Raw genomic sequence first — 22461 nt, forward strand, 5'->3', positions numbered from 1 at the left:
TTTACTTAAACTCATATTCTATATAACTTTTTCTAAAAATTTTTTTTGAAATAAAAATCATGAAAGTGTTACTGTTTTGCTCTACTGTCATAGTTCATGTGTGAATAAGGATGAAATAAAACTATTACATTCTAGGAGTGTCCCAATTGTGAGAAAAATGTTTCTTAATAAAGTTGCCATTATTTTCATTTTGTCAAATAAAATTTCTTTAAATTTCTATTTGGAACAGACTCTGGAGTATCAATGCTATGGTTTTACCAAGGTAAAATTGTAAATACCCTGTTTTGCCTGGTTCTGTAACACACTCAGTTTATTCATTTGCACTATTTTTGAATTTATGGTTGTATTAATCAATCCATGCTTCTTGTCAGAATTACTCATTTTATCTATTGTTCATTTACCTGTGTTGTCTTCTTTGATATTTCCTTAGTGTCTTTATGCCGTAGGTGTAGTAACTGAGACTGTGGTTGTCTCAGGGGTGCTTGTGATGATGGACTCTGAGGAGGCTTCTGGAGTGATTACCCTCTTCACCACTGTTACCGTGGTAGGAGTTGGTGTAGGCTCAACAGTAGTGATGGTATTGATGGTAGGGATGATTATTTTATCCTGAATTTTCTTTGGGGGGATGGCAATAAATGATGGATGTTGTTTTGGGTGACGTACCATGGTGGCTGGGTGAGTATTTGGCAAGTATTGCCACTGAGGAACTTGGGCATGTGGCCTAACTGGGTTTGGATAATATGGGCGAGACACATATGGACTATTAATTGCTATAGCTGGTCTATTTTGGTACCAATTGGTTCTATAATATGGATAGCTATTCGGCACATAATATATTGGGATATATGGAACTATTTTCTGATATAACTGTCTTTCATCATTCTCACGGCACTGCAAAAAGAATAAATTATGCAGAATATTATTATTATAGACACAAATGTGGAAATATCTAAAATCCACATTATTTGAAATAATATAGTATTTGCCATTGAGTAGGATATTAGAAGTAGGGAACCCAGCAACAATATTATTTTATAAGATGTTGATTTGTACATTGCCTTTGAACTTTATGATTTTCAATATTATAAAATATTATTTTGATAACATAAATATAATATTTGTTTCAAAGAAATTAGATGAATTAATGTAAACCATATTGCCCTGAGCTTGGCATATATGGAAAGTGATTCTATATGTTGGATATTATAGGTACAACACATAGAAAAATCTCATTGAGGACTTTGACATGTTATGCACAAGTGCTATATGCAGACACACACAAAATGGTGTGCACACATATGTATTCTTACCACATATTTGTAATTAATCACACATTTTATTCATTTAAAAATTAGCCCAAGAGCACATTTTTTTTTTCTAAACTAATTGTAGCAGAACGGTAGTATAATGTGATGTGGAGAGATTCCTGGATTTAGATTTCAGATTTTTTTTGGTTTAATTTTCTTCACAAGAGATTAGATAAATAATTTTCCATCTCTATGTGTCTGTTACTGTTTAACAATTTGTCAGTAGACCTTTCCATATGAATAGAAATAAATCAACAAAATTATACTACAAAGCAAAGATTTCTCCTAAAAGGAGACATATTTAAATGTATTCAAACATATCTGGGAAACAAAAGGGGAAGTAAATATGGATGTATGAGAAGTATTCAAAGAGGGGTCAGAGAAGGATTCTTTCTTGTCTTAAAAAGTGGAAAGGGGAAATATTAAGCTTTAACTTATGTTTTCATTTTCTCCCAATATGAAATGCTAAAATAATTTTTCTTATATTGCTAAATATACATGAAAACCAAAGATACATGGCTTGGTTTACATAAGAAAACAAAACTTTCAGATAAACATCAATGTTGATTCATATCTCCTCTTGCTGAAATCATTTTTTTGCAAATATTATTAGGTTATTTTATGGAGATGAAATACTTAGGTTTTAGACAGAGGCATTTTTAATAGGATTGACCTTTGCAGAATATATTGTAGTTCATGCCTCTAATAGAAATAATTAAAATAGACTTACTGCTTGTTGTTCCTGGTTTTGAATCTCTGCAGCCTGGGGAGTTTCAGAAGAAGAAATAATGAAAAAACAAAACAAAAAAGAAAATATATTTTATCTTTTTGTGTTAGAGATAAAATATATTTTATTTTTATTTTTTAAAACATTTTTCATAATTGATCTATGAGGCCTATGGACCACTCATGAAGCAACAGTAATCTAAGTGATCAGTAATAAAAATGTCATATTTAGATTGTCTTTAAATATCACCACCTAGAATGAAAAAGTCTCTGTTGGAAAAATCTAGTCATCTGACCCCCTTGCCAACAAATACACAATTTGCTTAAATATGAACAGTTTCTATTCAGTTTTTATTAAATATACATTGTTAAAAGTTAGAGGAGCATTGAGCCTTTTTTTCTTTCTCTGCTTTCATACTAAGATGATTCCTAAGGTTTACTTAGAAGATTTAAAATATTGCCTCTTGCATAACCTTAACATACAAATAATAGTGTTTTTAAAACCATCTTTCTTTTGTTTTTTTTTTATAGTGCTTTTCTTAGTTTTGGATGGTAACATATTTAGAGAATCAGGAGTGAGAAAACAATTTTTATGGACAAGTATTTATAAAACTCTAAAAACTCCAAAGCTTTTAGAAACTCTTGAAAAGAGGTTTAGGATATTTCACATCTATTTCTTGGGTATAAAATGACTCTAGAAACCTTTTGGAAAGTGTGAGCACAGAAAATCAGAAATTAAGAAGGCAATAAATTTTTTTGCTTTGAGACAAAGTCTTGCTTTTCTCTAAATATATTAAACCATTAGTTTAAAATAAAAAGAAGTAATATGAGGCTGGGCTCAGTGGCTCACCCTATAATCCCAGCACTTTTGAGAGGTAGAGGTGGGCGGATCATCTGAGGTCATGGGTCCCAGACCAGCCTGGTCAACTTGGTGAAACCCTGCCTATATTAAAAATACAAAAATTAGCTGGGCATGGTGGTGCACGCCTGTAATCCCAGCTGCTCAGGAGACTGAGGCAGGAGAATTGCTTGAACCTGGGAGGTGGCGGTTGCAGTGACAAGAGAGCGCATCACTGCACCCCAGCCTGGGTGACAGAGCAAGACTCTCCCCTCTGCCTAAAAAAGAAGTAATATGAACATTACAAAATGTTTACTTCAAAAATTCTGACAATCTAGATATATTAATGTAATATCAACCTATGTCAGGTATTCCTTATATATGCTTGTCTAAAAAGTATCCTTCATTTTTATAAAAGTGTGATATTTCATATTATTTTTTCATTTCTGTCATAGGTTTCATACTTAGGTTTTTATAGTTGATAACTAAATAATCAATGATTATGTCATGAAATGTTTATTTCTTATCTATTTAAGATAAAATTTTAATTATAAAGAGAGAGTTGAATGACATCTGTATACAAGTAGCCTTTTTAAATAATTTTCATTGCTTCCATAAAATGATTTTTCACAAATGAGATTTTTTCAGGGATTCTTGAATAGAAATCATCAAATCATGGTACAGAATACTGCCAAATTATGCCACCAGTAGGCTTCATGTTTATGCAGTTCAGTGCATAATTGCTAGTAAAAATTTTATCTGACTATTTTTATTCTGGGGAAGGGGTAAAAGAGCACATACAACATGGTATCACAATGATGTTTAAATTTGTATAATTTTGACTACTCATAAGATAGAATAATAAAATCTATGAACTTTATTTTTTTTTTCTGTATTATTTGTTCCTGTCTTTGAGGCCTGCAGCCTTTGGGAAAATGGGAAGGAATGTTTGAGGCACAAATCTGGCTCAGGAGCTCAGGAAAGAGGTAGCTTGCAGCAGGGGGTTGTAGATCATTTTATGATTTAAACTTCAAGCCTGTTACTCAAAGAGAAAACCTAATTTGTAAATGTTCAGGTGGCCACAAAGTATTTGAGTTACAGCATTCAAAGTTGTTTTTTGAGACAGAGTTTCACTCTGTTGCCAGGCTGGAGTGCAGTGGCATGATCTTGGCTCTCTGCAACCTCTGCCTCCTGGGTTCAAGTGATTCTCCTGCCTCAGACTCCTGATAGCTGTGACTACAGGCACACACTACTACACCCAGCTAATTTTTTTTGTATTTTTAGGAGAGATAGGGTTTCACCATGTTGGCCAGGACGGTCTTGATCTCTTGACCTTGTGGTCTGCTTGCCTCGGCCTCCCAAAACTGGGATTACAGGCGTGAGGCATGGTGCCCGGCCAGAACTCAAAGTTTTAAAAGGTAATTTTGATTCCAAGAATTAAATTTATAGACATGTTATACACAAACACAACATGCAGATAATAGATTTAATTAACAGATGTTAACTTAAAAGCAAGTCTAAACTTATAATAAATAAATATTATAGATATTCACAGAACAAGAATTGGTGTGCTCCAATATTTGGTAATCTAGGAGGAGGACATATACTATTATTTATGCTTGCCTCCTTTGTCAGTACCTAGAATCCCCAGATGAACATGAAAATATAAAGAGGCAATAGCTGTAACAACAATAAAAACAAGTCAAGAAATTAAAAAGAAAAGAAGCAGAAATTTTCTAGGTCCAGTAGCCTTAAAACTTTACATATAATTCAAGATAATGCCAGGGATCCCTGGAAAGGGATCAGTCAAATGACATATTGAGGAAGAGTATAACAAAATATATTATTTGAATATTAAAGACAGAACTATCAAAGTCTTTGGAACTTGTGAAAAAGCTTTACCAAAGTTGAACTTTGAAAAATTTTGTTTCCTAAAGACATTGGAGTCTGGGTGAGATAGGAACTTAATTAAAATAATTTCTGATCCCAGACTATGATTTCCATATTTATTCTTTCTGGATTATCTTTAATGCATTTACAGTTTTAAAATGTTTTCAGTATTGTTTTTCCCTCAGAAAGTATTTTCTCTATAGTATGAGAATTTAAAAAGTTTCCTATATATGATTAAGTGTGATTTCTTAATTCACAGAACAAAATGGATATCCAAAAGAATAATGATTTGGATTTCATAATAGAAATAAATGTTAAAAAAAAAACCTTAAAAATGTAACAAATATGTAGATTTTTATTCTATGAAGTATAACTGTATTTAGAAATTGTATAGTTAGAGCCCTTAAATAAAATTTTCTTAAAGTCAATAAAACTGGTTAGATGAAATTAACTTACCAAAAAAGGTAGGGATAATGCCAGGGCATTCACAACTAGAAGAAAACTCTTCATTATTGCACCTAAAGATAAATTTTTAAAAAATTAATTTCAAAGAATTTGTTACTAGAAATTTGGGAGTGACTTGAATGCCGTATTTGCTTTGATTAAGAAAAAATGCCAGATTTACAGATAGATTTAGCTGAAGTGGAAAATTTATTTTAACAAACAGTGTAAAAACCCAGACTTGGAGCAGGGACATGGATGAAGCTGAAAACCATCATTCTCAGCAAACTGACACAAGAACAGAAAACCAAACACCACATGTTCTCACTCACAAATGGCTGTTGAACAATGAGAACACATGGACACAGGGAGAGGAACATCACACACAGGGCTCTGTAGGGGGTGGGAAGGGGAGGTGGGGATAGCAGGGGCTGAGGGAACTGGGGAGGGATAACATTAGGAGAAATATATAATGTAAATGACGGGGGGATGGATGCAGCAAACCATCAAGGCACATGTATACCTATGTAACAAACCTGCATATTCTGCACATGTGCCCCAAAACTAAAAGTATAATTAAAAATAAATAAATAAATAAATTGTTTGAATTTTATTTTTGACAATATTAATGGAATTATCAAATTATTACTACATCAAATGTTGAGATTATCAAGGTGATACAGGCCTTGACAATAAGTAGCATTAATTTTAGAGGAGTGTTGAAACATATACAAATAACTGTAAGAAGAATAATAGTGGAAGATGCCACAAAAGTAGTTTTCTTTTAATAGAGAGTTTCAGTCGAGAGAAGCAGCAGCCTTTGCATGGAAAAATGACATATAGGTGAGGCTTGCCTATGCAGGGTTTAATAGGGAGGGAAATATTTCAAGTAGAGGAGAAAGTCTTGAGAACAGCCATGAACGTTTTGATTGGAATCTTGTATGAGAAGAAGAATATAAGATTAGAAGGAAAGTTAAGAGCAGAAAAAGTAGACATCTTTAAGTTAATGACTGGTTGAAAAGCTAGGCATGGCTTTATAAGCAACAGAAGACAATTCAGTGTTTTCAGACTAGAAAGTGATATGACCATATATTTTTTGGAGGGCTGAGTTCTAGACCAGGCCTTATCTCTACCTGTGTAACTTTGATTAAGTGATTTCCCTTTCCTGGGCTTTACATTTTCTTACTTGTAAAAAATGTAAGAAACTTAGAGATTTCTAAAATTCGATAATTCTGTGATCAATACAATAGAAGTATGTAGGATGGAATGGCAAGTGGAAGGTTATGAAACTGTTCTCTTTATATTTCTCCAGAAATCAGAACTGATATAATTAACTTTATTGTTTTAATAAGAAGTATAGTGATGACAATATGGTGGCTTTGACTAAAATATTTAAAGAAATAAATTAGCCTTATTTTTCTAAGAGTATATACAGTGTCATACCTGCTTATTTGATTTTTAATGAAGCATCATTTCAGACAATAATATGTGATACCCCCAACTTTTTATATATTAAGTATATATTATATTTAGGAAGTAATTACTAACTTCAGCTTGTCGCAGCTATTATCATTCGCATACTCATATAAACTTGAATCACTGAACTTGAGCTTTACAAAAGAGATTTACAGAATTAAATCCTCAGGTAGGGGATAGAAAGTACATCAGACTCCATTAGCATCTGACTCTCAGGCAACAATAATTATTAAGAAAGCTGTCTACTAAAGTGACTTCAAAACTGCCTGTATGATGTCACTGAATTTCCATTAGATGGAACTCGTTTGGATTCATTTTGAACAATCCAAGCAGTCATATTTCTCTGAGTGGGATGGAGTTTATTATTAATGCCTCTCTTGCTAGTGATCTTTTAGGATTATAGACTAAATATGTTGGTATAATGAATTACAGACCCCTTATCACTTCACACAGTGAAATGATATGTAAACAAAAGAAAATATTCTATAAAATTACCATAATTTCTTTTTGGCAGAAACAAAAATCGCAGAGATAAGACCATACTTTATATCAGGTACTTATATCAATAAGTACTTGCATTTGCTCTCATTACTTTGGCAAAAAGAAATAATTTATGAAATGGTAGAATCCTCCAGCTTTCATGAATAGTTGAAAGACATATTTTAAAAAAATAATTATTCCATAATAAATCAATAATGACTTTTATAGAAATAAAATTTAAAAGTAATTAAGGGGTCAATTGCGATTATCATGAGTCCAACTTGCTGAGGAGTTAACTCTCAACATTTGTCTGTAGGAATGCATTAAACACCTTCTTCTTTAGAAATCACAATGTCTACTGTGATTTAGCTGGTATCAGAACTTGACTGAAACCCAAAGTAAAGTTAAAAATAAATTTGATCATAACGCCATCCAGAACTTAGGTTTAGGGTAGAAATTAGCTTTAAAGTGATCCTAGGTCATATTCGAGCTTAACAATAAAGACTAAAAAGAAGAAAATGTGATTCTGAAATAATTGTGGTGATGTCCCCAGTAACCACTGTGAAAAGGATCACTTTCTCCAGATGTTTCATCAGCAATTACCTTTCCTCGTGCCAGTCAGGTCTTGCTTGGCAGTAGGTTGAGTTGGCCTGTCAGCTGTTGAGAAGACCAAGATAAACAACTGAAGGCCAGTTAAAGGGTATTAGTTCCTTGAGTCACATTATTTTGTTTCCCTCCCACTTTTTAGCCAATAGGATGATGAGAGAAAGGAAAGATTTGATGACAGCAGGGTCACCTTTGGGCCAATCTTAGTTAATGAAATGCAGAGGAGGATGTAGAGTCATCACTCATAAAGCTTGCAGAAAGATTATTCATATCTTTTTAAAGAATGGATCTTTTTGTGTCTTATAAAGAAATATGGAATAATTTTTAAAATATTAATCGCATTGTTAATCAACTAATCCTATCTATTTGAACTGAAAACTGCTGTTGAAATGAAAAATAGCTAGCTACAATACTTTCACATTTTAATTATTTCTTTTGGTTTAAGAACCTAGATTTCAAGTGACACTACATCTGGTGTGGACTGTGATTGGTCTTCCTCCTTACAGAATTACAATTATTGATTTTTAAAAATTAGAAAATTGGTCATCTCACACATACTCAAGAGCACCTCCTTATAAGTTAAACCCCTATGTGAAACATTTTGATCAATATAAAGTGGGGAAACATTTGCATTGAGCGGCAGAGTATTTTCTCCCATATGCATTGACTAAATACTTATTGATTTATTATCCTTTTATGAATAAGCTTATTAAAAGACTTTTAAATTTCAACAATGTAAGTGAACCAATTTGAATAAATAATATTAAATTATTGAATTGGAGATAATTGTTCTGTTTTAAGGAAAGTCATTTTGACTTAGAGCATAAATCACAAACCCACTGACATTGTAAATATTTTGGCAAAAATAGCTCAACACAAATTTAGCTTAGATAATTCAGGAAAGAATATTTTCTTTTACTTGCTTTTCTCAAGAAATAATGTTAACTGTGAGTTCATTTTGGTTGTGAAAGCCTGACCAGATTGAGGAATTTACAGGAATCAATGTAGAATGACCAGAGCACAAACAAGAAATAATATCAGCATTGTAGTAATGTCTGTGCTCCTGTCTGTTTCTTAGAACTATTGCATGTCTTAGAAAGTTAGAAACAATATTCTAAACCCGAGAATACTTATTTGGATTGGACAGAGTAAAATGAGATTCTCTGTTTCTCCGAATAGTTGGTTTCTGTGGATCAAAAAGAGATGACAGATTTTAAAATTCTTAAGGTAATAATACCAGCCATTCTATCTGAACTATTTAGTCACAGTGTTTTCCTTTGATTGTCAGGGTCCATGGTCCATAGGATTATTATGGTATCAGAAAATTGACATTTTAAAGTAAAAATTTGTATGCTTCAAAAGTCTTTGCCATATGTGAGAACCATTGAAAAAATACCATAAAATGCTCTTAAAAATAGTCAACAAACTATAGCAACTGGAATATCAAAATTTTACTCTCCTATGACCAATTCTATTAAGCAATACACATACAAACTGTTTGCATTAGAAACAAAGCTCTTTTGGTAGTACGGTAGACAGCCACAACCCCTGTTTGTAGAGATTATTTAAGAAGAGAGTGCTTTCTCCTGAACACTTATAAAAAGACTGTTTTGAGATTGTGAGGAGACATTTGATGTCATCTGGAGCCTACAGTGAGTGTCATTATGACTTTAGCACTAGTACACACATAAATTTATTCCTCATTAAGTTTTAGTTTCCAAGGATTTCTGAAACCATTAAAAATACACAGATTTAAAAATACAAGGGATAATAAATTTATGTAAAGTCTTATTTCTCCAACATGATCCCAAGACCCCCTATAATCCTGTCCTATGTTTATTTCATTCTTGTCATTCTTGTTACCATTCAAAATAAACAGCCAGATCAACCATGATCTCTGTGTAGCCAAATCCAATGGTAGCTGCTAGATACTCTTCCCACTCTACATTTTAGCAACTCTTGGCATGGTGATTAGTTTTCCTGACTGGTAAAACTTTTTGACTTTTTCTTCTTTTTTTTCTTCCCTTGAGTCACTTAAAGCTGCTCTTAGTTTCCGTTTTGGTTCTTCTTATTTTTCTCAAACTGTAAATTTAGGAGAACATTTAAAAATTCTTCCAGCATCCACTACCCCTCTATCTTTTCTCCCTCTATCTTTAATGTCTTTCTAGTTGATGTACTAAATTCCTGTAATCCTAAGTATCATCAATAGGCAATTGCCTTCACCGAACTCTAGATTCAAGTATCCAACAGCTATTTTAACATCTCTATTTGCATGTAAAATAGACATCTCCAAAAGATCATGAACAAAACAGAATATTTTATATCCAAACATACCCTGTTTCTCAACTAGTTCTCCATTAGTCTCTTATCCTTTAGTAAACAGTACTATGATACTACTAGTGGCTCAAGGGCCATCTAGTGACTCCTAGAGGCTATCTTTTCTCTCCTCCACACAACAACGTGTTAGAAGAATCATTAATTCTATCTTAGCAAATACACCATTTCCTAATCTGAACTTTGTTGCTTTAGTCTCAGCCACTGGCATGTTTTACCTGGAATTGTCCTAGTATTTCCCTTTTTGATCTCTACGTTCACTCTTATCACCCTATAATCATTTTTTACACAGTTATAAAAATGTTACTTTTAACATTTATCTGACATGATTATTCTTCTGCTTACATTCTCAGTGGATTCCTGTGCACTTAGAATACATTCAAACTTTTTACTAGGGACTGTTTCTAAATAATTTGGTTTCTCTTTATTCATCTTACCTTAACTTCTACCACCTTTTCTCTCACTGTATGCTGGTTTCGATGACCTTCCCGTTCCTAGAATGTGCCGTACTCTTTCCTATATCAGGAACTTCCACTTATATTCATGCTGCCTGGAATGTTCTTACCTCAATTCTTAGTAATGTCCCCTTTATTATTCGGGATTCACCTCTAATGTCTTCATTTCAGAGAAGCTTTCCTTGTTACTTTGTCTAAACAGTCACTTCTTCTTCATCACTTTATTATTTAACCTTTTATTTTCGTCACAATATATTACAATATAAATTAAAAAAACTTTTATGTGTTATTTGCTATTTTCTGTCTTTTTCTACTAGAAAATAATGGTCCCAGTTTCTAAACCTATGCCTAGCACATATTAGAGAACAATTTGTTGAGCAAATGATTAACTATCTGTGCTACTTGTTTAAGTTGCAAATTCCTGCCTAACCCGACAATAGAGTCAACATTGTCAAAGCAGAATGTTCCTAGAAATGTAAATAACAGATAAGCAACTAAATAATATTTTTATGCAGCTCAAAGTTTTGGAATTACTACTTTCCTCTAGATGTGGCCAGAACCTAGTCAAGAAGAACTTCTAAAGTGTGCAGGCATATTATCTGTTTCCCCTTGAATTCTAACTTACTTCATAGAAGAGCTAGAATATATGGATGAGGGATAGATTTTCTGGGGCTCTGTTTTCCTGTGAGTGTATTAGAACTGACCTTCCCCTGAATGCTGGGGAGGCTGGTCTCTAGCTGGGCTCTCATTTAGAGTGACCGCAATTAGAATTCAGTGTGTCCCTCTGCTCTTATTTGATTCCCATGCTCAAGTCTTGGATCCTTGAGGAAAAACTAGAAGCTTTCTTAAGTGACCATGGGGAGGATTTAATAGGTGATCCATGCCTTGCTATTCACCTTGCTCTATTGTTGTTAGTTGTCTTCAGCTCTCTTGGTTTGATGCCCACAGCTTTGGCCAGAGTTTCAACTCTGCCTGGGCATTACTGAATTGACATAGAACTCTAAATAAATACTGTCTCCTAGATATATTAGCTGGTTTCATAAGAAAATAACTCATCAGGTTATATTCACTCTGTATCTGCATGAAAAGTTGATTGAAATGTTATTTAGTGAACAAGAATATTATTAAGATGTTTATTTTATCTTTTGCTTCTCAGTTAGAGGTTGTTCCTAAAATTAATAGAATTTTATATATTTGTTAGAAATATATTCCTCTCATCTTTTGCTCTTTTATCTTTGTCCAGTGAAAATAAACATCATTCAAAATACCAATTTTAAACAAAATTAAAAAAAAATGTAACAAACAAAATACCAATTTGAGTATAGAGCTTATCTAGTAAATATCTGTCGGGCATCTAACTTGTGCCTGTTTCCCTGTCAATAATCTATTTATGCATTAATATTCAACTCAAAGTCACCTGTGGGACCTTTCCTAATTTGTGTAGGCAGCTGGTTTCTCCGCTGCTTTGAAACAAAAAGCTCTGTAATTTTTTGGAGCATTTATTACATTTCTTGAAATTTTGTATATGTTTATCTCCCTTATCTAACTTGTAAGATCATTAACGAGAATCTTTTTTCCAAATCTCCAGTAATTAGCACAACAGTTGACAAAAAAATAAGAATAGTCATGCGCTGTTTAACAATGTCTTGGTCAATGCCTGACTGTCTAGGATGGTGATCTCATAAGATTATAATGGAGCTGAAAACTCCTATTGCTAGGAATGTCTTGATGATCCTGGCCCCTTGTAGGCCTAGGCTAATATATACGTTTGTGTCTTGGTATTAAACAAAAAAGTTTAAAAGTAAAAAAAGTATATATATTTAACAGTAGAGAAAAACTGATAGAATAAGACCATAAAAAAGATAGTTGTATCTTTTTTGTATCTTTATATTCTAAAGATAATTTTGTATCTTTATTTATTATTGAAGAAAGAAAAATATATTTTCATAAATTTAGTGTAGCCTAAGTGTAGAGAATTTATAAGGTTTACAGTAGTGTACAGTAATGTCCTGGGCCTTCACATTTAATCGCCACTCACTGACCCACTCAGAGCAACTTCCAGGCCTCCAGGCTCCATTCATGGTAAGTACCCTATACAGTTGCACCATTTAAAAAATCTTTTATACCACATTTTTACTGAATTTTCTATGTGTAAATGCACAAATACTTCCCGTTGTTTTATAATTGCCTATAGTATTCTAGAATGATATCCAAATCCACTGGGTGAAGGAGATAGCTGATTAATTTTAATAGAAATGAATCTAGTAGTTAAAAGTAAATGACAAGAGTTTTTTTTTTTCTTCAGAAAATTATAATGACATCACATGAAGCAGATAAAAGATCTAATCTGAGAGTTAAGGAGGATGTCAGACTCTTAATGAAACAAAAAAGTGGGGTAGATTAGATTAGATAGTAGATTAGTGGCACAGTAGATTATTTGCACAGCTGGCTCTTCCAAATTTCAGAGCAGCCATTTGCCTTTGGCCCTTCTTTAGGGCTCTGATTGCCTTTGTTCTCTCTGCCCCTGTCTCTTATTCTCCCCCATCATGCAGTAGCCTCCAATATGTCAGCTGTAAGGTTAGGAAACAATGCCTATAAAATTAATTTACCAAATTATATTGATGACTGTTTGGTTTTCTTGCTGTCTTTCCCATATTTTACTTGGGATTACTGACTTTAATACCAATAAATACTTAAATGTTTGAGGTACCCTTAATCTCTAAAAGTGACCAAGGGAGACAGTCATTTCCCTGCTCAAGTGCCAAGTGGCTCATTAGGCAGACCTTGATTTGTAGCCAGCTATGGATGAATGGTGGCAGAATTTCCATTATTGGTGCTAAGGGTCTAAGCTATGAACAATTTAAACTTATGGTGGATAAACATAATCTTTATTCAAAGAGAATTTTTCTAATTTCCTGATAACTAACTTGTGGAGACAAAGGCAGTCACTGTGACCCACTGAAAGGCTTATTGTGCAAGTAGAATCTTGTTGGATGACTTTCATCATATGCTGTAGGGCAGTTTATTTTTATAACCGCCTGCTACCTCTTCCTTCTCCAGGGATTGCTGAAGAGTGAAAACCAGTTGAGTGTTTATTATGGAATTTGTGGAAATTAAGAAACCAAGATATTTGCTTTCATGTTTATTAAACAAGACCACTAAAGATATTGACTAGAGAATGCTGTGTGCTATTTCAATTACATTTGTTTTTCTTTTGTTAATAGGAATTTTGATTCTTCAAGGAAGTGGCTCACATTTCATTTTAGGTGACCTGAAATAGATAACAAACATATGGTTATGAATTGCATTGGGTCATTTTCTCAAAAACATGTACATTTTCTGCATTTTAATAGCAAATATTGGCTTAAAAATATATTTAGTTCAAGGACTGGGAAACCATCTGCTCAAGAACATTGAGTAGATCTAAAAAGAAAGCAAAGGTCTTTAGTGCTAAGTATTAGCTGAAGGATATTTTTTTCCTTGAACAGTCCTCTGGGATCCAGTTTAATCTTCAGTATAGACTATCTCCCCTCAGTTTGTGTATTAATTGACACGCCATCCACTTTGTTTTTGGTATGATGAAATGATAGGGGTCACTGTTATAGCTGAAGCATGAAGCCTTTAAAATTTTACTATAATGTGATGCTTGAAAGCTAAATTTGGAGTTTTAGTATTAGAAAAATTACATGGTTCTCTAAGGACTAAGCTGAAATCTATTTTAAACTCTAGACCAACTTCATCTACTATGATCTCAACCTTGGTTACTCTGAGTCAGTCCAAAATGCAGTTATTGACAATAGCATAAAGTGTTACAAATACTTTGTAAACAACATTTTAATAACATAGGGATTGTTTCTGTTACATCAAAACAAAGGAGGTATTTAAAGCACTATGCTGGTTAGATCTTGGAAGGACACGTAAGTATCTCTTAGTGGGCACACACGACAGTATCTAACAGAGAAAAACATTACAACAAATTGAAACTGAAAGGAGCCAACTGGGGACATTGCTAGCATTTTTTCCCCTTGAAATTATGAATTCCAAACTGTAAACTTAAACGATGATGGTAACTATGTGTACTTACCACATATTTCATCTTCAATTTTATTCTGACTTTTCCTTCTTGTTTAATTTTTTGTCAGGAAGGGGAGTTGTAAGACGAGACTCACTTATTGGAATAGGAAAATTATTTCTAAGCCATGGATATCTTTGGTATCCTCGAAATGGAAATGGGAGAAATGGGTAAGGGAACACTAAAAACTCTGAAGATAAATCATCGCTGTCACTGATCTGTTGTAAGAAAAAATTAAAGAGTTTAGTTTGCTTTTTACAAAGAAGAGAAATAAAACAGTTTTGCTTTTTAAATAATGGGACTTCACTTTTAGGAAGAGGTTTTAGAAGCTATAAAATTCTTTATTCTTTCTGTGTGTACTATGGACAGAAAGTTGATTAATTTGCATTATTTAAAAATTATTTAGAAATACTCATGTTCCTGTATCTTTCCACTTAAAGCTAAATATTTTCTGGCAACCACTTCTTTTACCTACAAGGCCAAGATAAATGTGGTGTTGAGGTGCCATAAAATGTCTCCCTTTGCCTTCATACAAGGTCTTTACCCAAACCACATGTTGGAAACAACTTCTCTCTTTCAGTATCTCAGTTCTTTCTTCCTGCTTTCCCTCTCAATTATCTGTTCCTATCTCTATTACTTTTGATATTCTTAACTCTCTGTTTGTAGTTTTTGTAATAAAATCATGCTTAAATAAAATCTCCATAAATAAAAACAAATCTTTAAACAAGGCTTTCCCTCTTCAAATTTTATTTTCTTTTTGTTAAATAATTTTAGATAATTGTTTAGACCCAAATAATCCATGAGTGAATTTGCCACTGGGAGGATCATCAAAGCTGGCCTACATCTCTTAATGCTCGGGTTTCATTTTTTACTTTCTTTGAAATGGGTTTTATAGAGCTAAGGCAAAGTGGAGGCCTGAGCAGTTACGAGCCTTTATTAGTCTAGATAAATCCAGTAAAAAATATTGTAACCCAAATAATCACAGAGCAATTAAGATTTCAATCCAATTCTTACCATGACACGAGATGTGGAGATAATTCCCTTTCTATGAGCACAGCTCAAATCCCTGAAGTTTAAACCTCAGTTGAGTGCTAATAGGAATCTCTCCACTGTTTGGAAGGTGTAGATAAATGAATATCTTTAACAGCAGTTATGAGTATTTCACATGTAAAGCTTGCATGTAAAAAAGAGAAAAAGTAACTTACACTTCTTTTTTCTCGGTCCTGGTCTTCAGAGACCTAAAGGTAAAATAGTGAAATTAATTAAACTCATGTTTATGAAAACACACAAGTAAATATATATATACACATGAGGAAAATAATTTGACAATGTAATACCTAATATTGTTCCATATTAAAAATATCCAGACTTAGTCTAGAAAATGTAGAAATAATTTTCCTGAAAAGCCTTAATATGTATTCTTAAATGACTGAAACTCATCACTACACCAAGGATATGTGGAACTGAATTATGCACTAAACAGTATATGACTTATAATATTTTCTGGAATATAATGATAAAAGGGCAGTCGTTAGGTATTCTTACAGAACACAATACATGAAGTAGAAAAAACCCTTAAGATTCATGAATGAAGGCAAAATATACAGTCATGCATTGCCTGACAACAGAGATAAGTTTGAGAAATGTGTAGTTCAGCCATTCCATCATGCAAACATCACAGAGTACACTTACACAAACCTAGATGTTATACCTACTACATACCTAGGCTATATAGTATAGTCTCTTGCTCCTAGACTACAAAATTGTGTGGCATATTACTTTCCTGAGTACTGTAAGCAGTTGTAACACAATGGTAAGTATTTGGATATAAAAAAAATCTAACATAGAAAAGGTACGGTAAAAAATACAGTGAAAATATGGAAAATGGTACACATGTATAGGTTACTTACCATAAATAAACCTTTTAGAACTGGAAGTTGCTCTGTGTGCGTTAGTGAGTGGTGAGTGAATGTGAAGGCCTAGGACATTAATGTTTACTCCTGTGGACTTTGTAAACACCGTACACTTATGCTACACTAAACTTATGAAAGCCTATTTTTCTTCCTTTGATAATAAATTAACCTTATCCTTACTATAACTATTTTACTTTAACTCATTTGTAATAACACTTAGCTTAAAACAAACTGATTTTACAGCTGTACAAAAATACTTTCACTCTTTATATGCTTTTGACTCTTTCTTTTTTACTTTTAAACTACTTTGCTTAAAACTGAGACACAAACATACACATTAGCCTAGGCCTACTCAGGGGCAGGCTCATTGATATCACTGTTTTCCACTTTCACATCTTGACCTACTGGGAGGTCTTCAGGGGCAGTAGCACACATGGAACTATCATCTCCTATGACAATAATGCTTTCTTATGGAACATACTGAACAACCTGCCTGAGGCTGTTTTACTGTTAACTGTAAAAACATAGTAGAATGAATAAACTCTATAATAATGATAAAAGCATAGTACATTAAATACACAAGCCAGTAACATAGTTGTTTATTATCAGTATATTATGCACTGTGCATAATTTTTGTGCTCTACTCTTATATGAGGGGCAGAGAGTAGGTTTGCTTACCAGTATCACCTCAAACACATGAAACACATGACTTAGTGCACTGCCCTATGACATTATGATGGCTACAATGTCATTAGGTGGTTGGAGTTTTTCAGCTTCATTATAATCTTTTTTTTTTCTTAAGAGATGGGGCTTGCTATGTTGCCCAGGCTGGTCTTCAACTTGTGGGCTCAAGTGATTCTCCTGCCTTGACCACCTGAATTACAGGGATTACAGGCATAAACCACTGCACTTGGTAGCTCTGTCATAATCTTATGGGACCATCCTTGTATGTGTGGTTCCTGGTTGACAGAAATATGCAGTACATGTCTCTATATAAATATGTTGGAATGTACAAATGGATACTTACTGGGAAACCAACAGCCACTGCCAAGATGGCTGTGATCAGAAGGAGAACTTTCTTCATCTGCAAAACGGAGCAATTAAATAAAATAAAAAATAAGAACTTTCATTTTATTCAGAAATATCCTAGAAGTCAGCAAAAGACCATGAATTCAAAAGATCCAGTTACAGTACGAATTTTTTAACCAATAGCTCTTTGAGTTTGAGTAAGTCACTTACAGTCTTAGAGCATCAATCTATTTGCTAACAAAGAACTTTTTTTAGGTCAAATCTAAGGAGCTCTGTAATTTCACAAGTATATTACACCAATTGGTTTAAAAATAAACATTCACATATTAAGAATAATAATTCCCATGTAACAAAACTATATGTGTATTCCTGAACTTAGCATAAAAAATAGAAGAATACTTCTATGTACTTGATAATGAAAGTAAAGTTTCTGGAAGAAATAATGCCTTGGTGTGTACAGATAGTGTTAGTTTGGAAGTAAGCAGTTACTTAGTGGTCTTCGAGAGTCTACATGAAAGTAATGTAGGTGACAGATCTATTTGCACTGGTTCTAGGCAACCCCCAAAAATCCATAATGTGAAGAAAGATCTTTTCTCATGCCTGCTAACGTAAAATCCATCCTGCAGTCCAGGGATCAAAGACTTCATTTTGACTTGCAAGTTGTATTATTTAATGAATAATAAAGGACTTTTCCAAAGCATTTTATTGTATTTTAATTTTCACTGTAGATTTCTTATATCACACACAGTGTTAAAATGTATCAGTTACAATATTGTTAATATTATATTTGAGAAAACTGAGCTAAATTAAAGATTCATTCAAAATTATACAATAGAGTATACAGTAAAATACAGAATTTTGCATTTAAAAATATTTATTATTAATACAATAAGCTTGTATATATTACTTGATTTCAAATAATGGTGGGAAATCTTCTGTATGGAATGCCATCATTAGGCATTAGTCCTCTTTGCCATGGTGTGAATGCATTATATACTAAAGACTATGTGGGGGGATCTGGGAAAGACAATCAGGTTGAAAGTGGCCAATTTCTTGAAGTTTCCCTATATTCATTAATTTATTAGTTTATAACATTTTTCTTGATAACTGACTGTGAGGCATTTTTCTAGGTGTTGTCTATACACAGGTGCACCTCTTCTTATTGTACTTCATAGATAGTTGTATTTTACTGATTGAGAGACAATTTGTGGCAATCTGGCATCCAGCAAGTCTATCAGCACCATTTTTCCAACAGCATGTGCTCACTTCGTGTCTCTGTGACATATTTTGGTAATCCTAGCAATATTTTACAGTTTTCAGTATTATAAGATACCTTAATATCTGCAAGATATTATTATAAAGCTATAATAAGATTTTATTATATCTTCTATGGTGGTCTGTCATCAGTGATCTTTGGTATTACTTTGATCTAATTATTTTGGGGTGTTATGGCAAAAATAAATGGCACACTTATTTGATAAATGTTGTATATGTTTTGATTGCTCCACTGACTGGCCATTCCCCCCGTTCTCTTTTTCTCTCCTAAGGCTTTTTTATTTCCTGAGATACAAGAAAATTAAGCTTGGACCAGTTAATAACCCTACAATGTCCTCTAAGTTTTCTAGTGAAAGGAATAGTAGCATGTCTCCTACTTTATATTAAAAGGTAAAAACGATTTAGTGAAGAAGGAATATCAAAAGCCAAGATAAGCTGAAAGCTAGGATCTTGCAACGACTAGTTAGTCAAGTTGTGAATGCAAAGGAAAAGTTTTGAAGGAAATTAAAAGTGCTACTACAATGAACACAGGAATGACAAGAAAGCAAAAGAGTCTTGTTTCCATTATGGAAAAAGTTTTAGTTGTCTGGATAGATCAAACCAGCCAGCACATTCTCTTAAGCAGGAGCCTAATATAGAGCAAGGCCTTAATGCCCTTTAATTCTATAAAGACTGAGAGATGTGAAGAAACTGCAGAAGAAAAGTTGGAAACTAGCAGAGGTTGGCTCATGATATTTTAAACAAAGAAGTCTTCTCTGTAACACAAAAGCACAAGATGAACAAAAGACATTGATATAGAGGGAGCAGCATTATCCAGAAAATCAAAGAACACTGATGAAGGTGTCTACAATAAATAATAGATTTTTAATATGGATGAAACAGTCTTATTTTGGAAAAAGATGCCATCTAGAACTTTCATAGCTAAAGAGAAGAAATCAATGCCTGGCATCAAAATTTCAAAGGACAGGCTGACTCTATTTAAGGGATATAGCTGGTTTCTTAAATTGAAGCCAATGGTCATTTATCATTTCAAAAATCGTAATGCACTTAAGAATTATACTAAATCTATTCTGCCTGTGCTCTGTGGATGGAACAACAAAGCCTGGATGGCAGTACATGTAATACAGCATAGTTTACTGAATCTTTTCAGCTCTCTTCTTAGGAAAAAAGATTTTTTTTTTTTTTTGCAAAATACTACTGTTCATTGACAGTGCACCTGAACTCCCAAGAACTCTGAAGCAGGTGTACAAAGAGATGAATGCTGTTTTCATGCCTGCTAACATAACATCCATTCTGTAGCCCGTGGATCAAAGAGTAATTTTGACTTTCAGGTTTTATTATTGAATGAATACGTTCTGCAAGGCTGATAGCTGGCACAGATAGTGAGTTCTTTAATGAATATGGGTAAAGTGTAAATTAAAAATGTTCTGTAAAAGAGTCACCACTCTAGATGCCATTAAGACCATTTATGACTCATAGGAGACCAAAATATCAACATTATAGGAGTTCGGGAGAAGTTGATTCTGATCTTGTAGATTTCTTTGAGGGATTCAAGGCTTAAGTAGAGGAAGTAACTTGCAGATGTGGTGGAAATAACAAGAGAACTAGAATTAGAAGTGGAGTGTGAACATGTGACTTAATTGCTTCAATCTAATGGTAAAACTTGAATGAATGAAAAATTGTTTCTTATGGATGAGCAAAGAAAGTGGTTTCTTGAAATGGAATCTCCTGGTGAAGATGCTGTGAACACTTTTGAAATGACAGCAAAGGATTATTTTAAATACCAGATAATCTAATAATTTTGAGAAGACAGGAATGTAAAATTCCAGTCAAGTTCTGCCTTCAACAGGCAGATTGTTAGTGTAGGAAATCAACAGTAAAAATTATACAAACACATACACATGCATACACTCACACATACCCCTCACAGAACACATACTACATTGTCTAGTTTCTATGTGCAAAGCATTGTTCTGGGAGTTTTCAAGAATGCAATGATAAAGCATAATTTCTTCCATATGAGACTTCCATATGGAAGACAGATATAAATTATTTCTGTACAGTAAAACAAAGCATGATGTATACCATATGTAGAAATTGCAAAACATTGAGAGTATTTAGAAGAAGAGAGACAGGTGGAGGAGATAGTTTTGGAAAGGATAGAATTCAAGGAGGGAGTTTACAATATAATTTCTTTCAGCTGGCTTTAAGAAGTATTCAAAAACACATTAAGCAAAGAAGTAAATAAACCACATCACAGACTCTTCCAGATCATATCTGGGAGTCAGGACATAGCATAATTACCGGCTATGTCCTTTTATTTTTATACTTATCAAGTCATGATACCCACAGCAGTTTATTGCTGTGTGATGTAGTATAATACTTCAGATAAATCAAATGCATCTTCCTGGAGAATTTTATTCAAGAATTTACAGGAAAGGCAAATAACTTTTACATTAAAATCAACATGAAAAGTTATAGAATGGAATGTAAATACTGCATATATTTTAAAAATAAAAGTGGAGGCCAAAGCAATTGGCCGTATCTCAGACTTTGGAGACTCTCTGGCGGTGCATGTTCCCTCTCTTTGCTGACCTGATAACACAAAGTTTAAAATAAACCTGAGGCTCTGTTCTCATTCTGTCCGCACTCTCTCCCACCAGTGCTCTACTCCTGCAAAGATTCATTTATGGTCACTCTAAAATAAATATTTACTACAGCAGGATGATGTTTAAAAAATGTTTTGCAAACATAATACTAAAAATGATTTTCTAAGTCTACAACTTTAAGCAACCATTAAATGATAATCTCAATAATTTTTTATAGTTTATGGAAAAATATATGAAGAGATCTATATATATCTATATTTATAAAATAGATATGCAATCTTAGTTTACAATAATATTTAAGACCTTTCTTACCTCAAACTTTTCAGTCAGTTCTTTCTCTCTGAGGCTGTTAGGAGAAATGGCAAGTGACTGGCCCTGGAATATTACAACTGTTTTATATACTCAAAGGTATAATGGAATGAAGAAATCTGTGGTTTGAAGGCCTCTCTCCTAGGATCAATTATTACTCATCAGCTATCACAATATGTTGAAATTGGGAAATAACCAAAGTTTAGTTTCATGGAAACTACTTAACCAAATACCAAAATCTTTTTTTTTTTTAATTTTCTCCAGATTTTGAGTCTTGTATATTTGAGCTTATCACTTTACATGTTGCTGCTCCATTCTCTACTGTCACAATTTTTTCCTTTGATTTCCATAATTTAAAATACCTCCAAGCATCTTACTGGTACTGATTATAATCTATTGAAAAGCAGATTTGGTAGTGCTGAAATTTTAAGAAAATAAAAAAATCTAAATATTGTTAAAGATGAGATTAAAATCTTTTGCATGATTCTGCTTTCAGCTTCTTAATTTCAGTTATTAGAATTAGAGCTTCATAGATGAGTGAATTGTCTTTTTGGAGCATTACAGCATCTTGTTTATCTTATAGAACACTGTACTCTGTTTTCCAACTGAAAATTCACTTACAACACAAAGAATATAATCATTAAGTGCTGGACTCTAAACCAGAGCCCAGACATTCAAGAATTACCGTAACTATGCATGCA

General features: G+C 33.2%; 2 protein-coding genes across 2 annotated transcripts; both read right to left on the minus strand.

The window, feature by feature from the left end:
• Positions 1–406: 406 nt before the first annotated feature.
• CSN3 (casein kappa) lies at positions 407–5271 on the minus strand. Its single transcript, XM_017970503.5, has 3 exons — positions 5218–5271; positions 2038–2070; positions 407–891 (listed from the first exon to the last, which is right to left on the minus strand). Exons 1-3 carry the CDS (start codon positions 5269–5271, stop codon positions 436–438), a joined length of 543 nt encoding a protein of 180 aa, XP_017825992.3. The 3' UTR covers positions 407–435.
• Positions 5272–13687: 8416 nt separating this feature from the next.
• Positions 13688–21899, minus strand: LOC128931511 (follicular dendritic cell secreted peptide). Its single transcript, XM_078367779.1, has 5 exons — positions 21764–21899; positions 17566–17622; positions 15831–15863; positions 14638–14843; positions 13688–13824 (listed from the first exon to the last, which is right to left on the minus strand). Exons 2-4 carry the CDS (start codon positions 17620–17622, stop codon positions 14658–14660), a joined length of 276 nt encoding a protein of 91 aa, XP_078223905.1. The 5' UTR covers positions 21764–21899; the 3' UTR covers positions 13688–13824; positions 14638–14657.
• Positions 21900–22461: the final 562 nt, after the last annotated feature.

This window comes from Callithrix jacchus, chromosome 3 (genome assembly GCF_049354715.1).
Source record: "Callithrix jacchus isolate 240 chromosome 3, calJac240_pri, whole genome shotgun sequence".
Taxonomy (NCBI): Eukaryota; Metazoa; Chordata; class Mammalia; order Primates; family Cebidae; genus Callithrix; species Callithrix jacchus.